The sequence below is a fragment of the Chrysochloris asiatica genome, unplaced genomic scaffold (assembly GCF_000296735.1).
Source record: "Chrysochloris asiatica unplaced genomic scaffold, ChrAsi1.0 scaffold00003, whole genome shotgun sequence".
In the NCBI taxonomy this organism is placed as follows: domain Eukaryota; kingdom Metazoa; phylum Chordata; class Mammalia; order Afrosoricida; family Chrysochloridae; genus Chrysochloris; species Chrysochloris asiatica.
This window is the reverse complement of record NW_006408521.1, coordinates 6,471,879-6,476,726: the sequence shown is the minus strand read 5'-3', so window position 1 is coordinate 6,476,726 and position 4,848 is coordinate 6,471,879. Positions and strand designations below refer to the sequence as shown.

General features: G+C 35.3%; 1 protein-coding gene across 3 annotated transcripts in view; it reads right to left on the bottom strand.

The window, feature by feature from the left end:
- PCDH15 (protocadherin-related 15) overlaps positions 1-4,848 on the bottom strand; it is a 1,066,306-nt gene that overhangs the window by 402,304 nt on the left and 659,154 nt on the right. For all 3 annotated transcript variants that reach the window (XM_006831105.1, XM_006831106.1, XM_006831104.1), the window contains one exon: positions 4,189-4,321. In XM_006831105.1, the coding sequence (XP_006831168.1) occupies positions 4,189-4,321 (133 nt within the window). The remainder of the gene's footprint in view (positions 1-4,188; positions 4,322-4,848) is intronic.

Below are 4,848 nucleotides of genomic sequence, written 5' to 3'. Positions count from 1 at the left end.
TTGTCATGATTCACATAGCCAAAAGCCTTTGCATAGTCAATAAAGCACAACATCCACTTGACATCAACAATGATATCCTTCACTCCAGGTACTCTTCTGAATTCAGCTTAAATTTTTCTCCATTCTATATTAATGTATTTTGGCAGCTATTTTAAAATTATCTTCAGCAAAATTTCCCTTGTGCTATTAATGACATTGCTCAATACTTTCCACATTCTATTAGATCATCTTCTTTTCACATGGTCACAAACATGGATCTCTTCCAATTGGGTGGTCAGGTTTCTGTCTTCCAATTTCTTGCAGAGATGAGTGAACATCTCCAGGGCTGCAATCATTTGTTGAAAGATTTCCATTTTTATGACATCAATTCCCAGAACCTTGTTCATTTCTGTTGTTAAGTATTGTTAAGACATTTCCAACTCAGAGCAATCCTGTGGAGGGTTTCTAAGGAACAGGTGGTAGATTTAAACTGCTAACTTGTGGTTAGTACTCAAATGCTTATCCTACAGTGCCACACCAGGACTTATACATGTTAGCTACTATACTTTTATTAGAATGATCATGATCATGATGATGACTAATGATACATAAAATTTCATTTTATATATAAGAAGGGAGATGTATGTTAATAGTGAGGTTTGGGTAAAGTAAGCAAAGGTAATGTGGACCATGTATAAGCATAATCTAGAAGAAAATGATTCTCATTCAAAAATAAGACAAATATAAGACTTTTTGTATTAAAGTACAATCCATAGTTCTACATGGTAGCATTGACTCATCTTTAATGTGATAAAAATTGTTCAAACTTTTAGTGGGATAAAGATGGAGGAAATTGTTAGAGTCAATATGTTCAAGTAATTTAAATATTTGAGGAAGTTACAGTATGAGTGTGTGTGTGTATGAGCGTGTACTGCTTTGTAGCTTTTGTCAATTTCTGTGGCATTTATTCCCCCACTATGACCAACTTGAAGCTACCAATGTAATGTTTCTGAACATGGAGTTTCTGTGCCTGGGGGAACCTGTCTCCAGCAAGCCACTGTAACAAACTTCGCTGGTAGATTAGAACTATATATAAACATACTTTGTACCATATTCAGAGGGGAAAAAAGCCACTGAATAATTATCCTAATCAGCATAAGAGATTTGAAAAATCAGAGCAATAGGTAACATTTCATCCTCTGAACACTATCAGCCAAAGGCAAATACACTAAGAAAAACCATAGCCTCTCTGCAGGGTAGCTTATTATCTACCATAACCATTCCAGCCATATGTTCCAGTCTATGAAGTACTGTAACTCCTAGGCAATATATCTGTGATGGAGTTCTTGTGTAGTGTTGTAGGGTAAGCAATGGACTGCTAACTACAAGGTCAGCAGTTCAAACCCATCAGTTGCTCCTCGGAGACGCTATACAGAGTGTTATGAGTCCAATTTGGATATACTTAACAACAAAAATCATGTCTGTGAATATGAACCCTTCTTATTAAAGGGTGTGACTCAAGTCACCACCGTTAGTTTTCTTTGCGAGCCTGATCTGAGTCCAATTTACGTGACTGCTTTGTCAAAGTTCACGCTCTTACCCTGGATCTTCACGGGGTTTTCTACCCTAGATCTGACCTGATTCACCATCTCCCCTAATCTCTGCATCAATAGACTGTCAGCTGACCTATCAATTTAGGGTCTTTAGCAAGTGAGATTACATGAATAAGGAGAATATTCCAGATGATCTCTGAACTACAGATTTGGGACTTGCCAGTCTCCACAATTTCATGAACAATTTCCTTTGACACGGTGAGTTTTGTGAAGTGAAGCATTGTAGCATATTGCAGAACCCTGGGACCCAATGGAGGAGAGAAGTGGTGACTAATATTATGGATTATGCAGTTGTATAACATTTTGGAAAAATTGGACATTTAGGATAATTTTAACCTCCATGTCATAGGGCCCAACCTCCTGCTAATATTGCTAAAAGAAATTATGCATGCACTCCCAAACATCTTTCAAATACAATGAAAGTGGGTGGGTGGGGGACAAAGACAGTTGTCTGAAGGGCAGCTATTTTGAGATCCATTCATACAGTTTATTTTGAGTTCAGTGACCTCACCTTTGTAAATATGCTTCCTTACAAATCCTTTCTGTCTGTACTGTGTGGTGAGTGAGTCATGGGTAGAGCTGCATGCTTGAAAAGGATGAAGTTGGTGGTACTGTGAAGTACCTCTAGAGCTTCCTCTTAGTAGAAGTCTATAGAACAGTAATTTAAGCGAAGCTTTTCAAATTTTAGGTTACCAGTTCAAATTCAATCTCAGTTGATCATGAACCAAAGTGTGTGGTTGGTGGCTTATGAAGAATACCTTGATGATGCCATCCTAGTTCTTCCTAACCGAGACCGCCACTGCAATTTTCACCTTTTCTTCTGCTTCTACCAGAAGTACAAAGGGTGAACAGAAATGTCATTTCAGGTATTTTTTCTGCCTTTGTACCAGAAAAATTTGAGATATAAAAAAGGCCAACTCTTTTTCATCTTTGACTCACAGGTAGAATTATTCTCCTATAATATGGTTCCTATATCTTTCTGAGATTTATTGAGATTAAATCTGAGCTGTCATACAAGTAATATAATAACTTATCTCACAGAAAAAAATAAATCATATACAGTCTAAAAGAATGTTAAAGTGTAAAATGTTTAAAATTTCTTGGTCTGAACCTTTCCAATCTAACATTTTCCTTTTTAACTTTCTCTTATTTTTCTCTTACTTTGCTTCAGTAAATGAATCACTGTGTAAGTGAAGAGATTTTCATTTTTAATTTAATGTGCATATTGATTTCTATTCTTTATTATTAAAATAATTTCACTAGTTTATTCTCCTTTTAAAGAAATTATAGGACTTGTTTTCCCTTTTATTTTTCTATCAAATTGCCCAACATTTCTGTACTATTACTTTATCTCCATATAATTTCATTTACTACATATTTTAATGTAAAATAAACAAAAAAGCAAAATCTAGAAAAGTAAGAGCATATATGCTAGAATAGAAATACAGAAAAATATTTAGTAATGCCAGACAGAATTCTGGCCACCATAGAAAATCTGTGGGATAAAATAGAAAGAGTTCAGTTTTGGAAACTAAGTGGACTGAATAATATGACCCTAGGAATCAGCTGCTTTATGTAGGATTTAGTTTCTAAATCTACAAAATGAGGGTCATGCACTTGATTATTTTTCTTTCCTTCCTAATATAAGCAATCTACAGTATCTTCACTTTTATATTGTCAATATTTGAGTGCAAGGATATAACTATCAAATGGCCTTTGAGTGAGATGTCACTGTGCCTTGTAGTACTTCATCTAATGGTAAGAACTGATGCTAGATTTTCTCTAACTTGGTCACAGTCAAATCTTTCCAAACCTAACTTCCAAATTCTAAGATCAGCAAATCCTGTTCTCTGAGCATCTATAGGTAAATTATATAGTGGTGAATACTTCTATGTGATTTCTACACCACGTGACAGGTATTGAAACTATACGTCGTACAACATAAAGCTGTATATTCAGTCAAAGGGACAGTCTTTTCTGGCCAAATATGCTTTGGTTGAGAATACATAAATACCAAAAATCAAATTATCATTTGGCAAATAACTTAAATGCTCATGCTTCTGAGTTATAAATGGAAATATCAGCTAGCCCTACACTGTCATCTGAAAGAACAACACGAGAAACAACAATGAAAAGATTTGCTCATGGCCAGAGACTGAAGTAGAAGCTGCTTCAGAATTAGAAAGTCTACCATCAGCTATTCACTTTAAGGTTATTTCCCCAATTCAACAGTGCAGCAAAAGTCAATCCTGCTGGGGCAAAAGAATCTAAGACAGAAAATAATAGTCAGCTGCAGACTCTTTGCATGCAAAGTACAAAATATTCAAGTACATGTTTCCAATCTTTTCATTCTTTCCTGTAATGATTGCAGCTAATCCCTGCCAGCCAAACATTAGTTCTTCAATTGTAGCAATCAATAGAATAGATTAGCTGTGAAAACCCTTTATCCATATTACCCTGCTTGACTTTCCAGATGGAATTTTCATTTGCTATAATGTAAACAGGCATGATGCTTTTTCTCTCTGTGAACAAACATAAAGTTCATACTCCCCAAGGATGTCACTACATTTTTTTCTATAGGTAACAAAAGGCATACCTGTAGATTTAATAAAACAGCTCCAATCCTCATGGCTTCACTAATCTCAAGGCTGTACATCAGCTGTGGGAAGCGGGGAGGGCTCTGATTATTTGGAGGAAGCACTTCAATGTATACAGTGCAGATGGAGTGCCTGCAGAGAAAGAGAAGCAAACAAGATGGGTACAAACCTACATTTGGTGGGTTTGCAAGAGAGCACATTAATCACTTTTATAGCAAATAGTAAAGTAATTTTGGAGTGAAAGGATAGAAAAATAAAAACTACCACTAAAAATCGATGTTCTGTAGGAATTTGTCTTATTCACAGGAAAGAAACTGGTTCCTGTACTTATTTCCCCCCCTGAGATTAATAGTGAAAATTAAAAAAGAAGAGCTGTACAAATAAAGCTAATAGATTAACTTGCCTTGACATCTGACTTTATTTTTTAATACTTCTCTAACAGGAAAAAAACAACAACAAAAAACCTCTATAAACATCTGGTAATAAGAGCTGTCTTTGGAGCTCTCTGCCTATTAAAACAATAAAGGGAGTAATGATTAAAATAACACACAAAGCAAAATAAGAGCTGTGTTCTGTTGCTAACATCAATGGCCTAATGCTAATGTGTGTCAGAAGGAAGGATCATGAAATAATCTTACATATATACTTTTATAAATAAA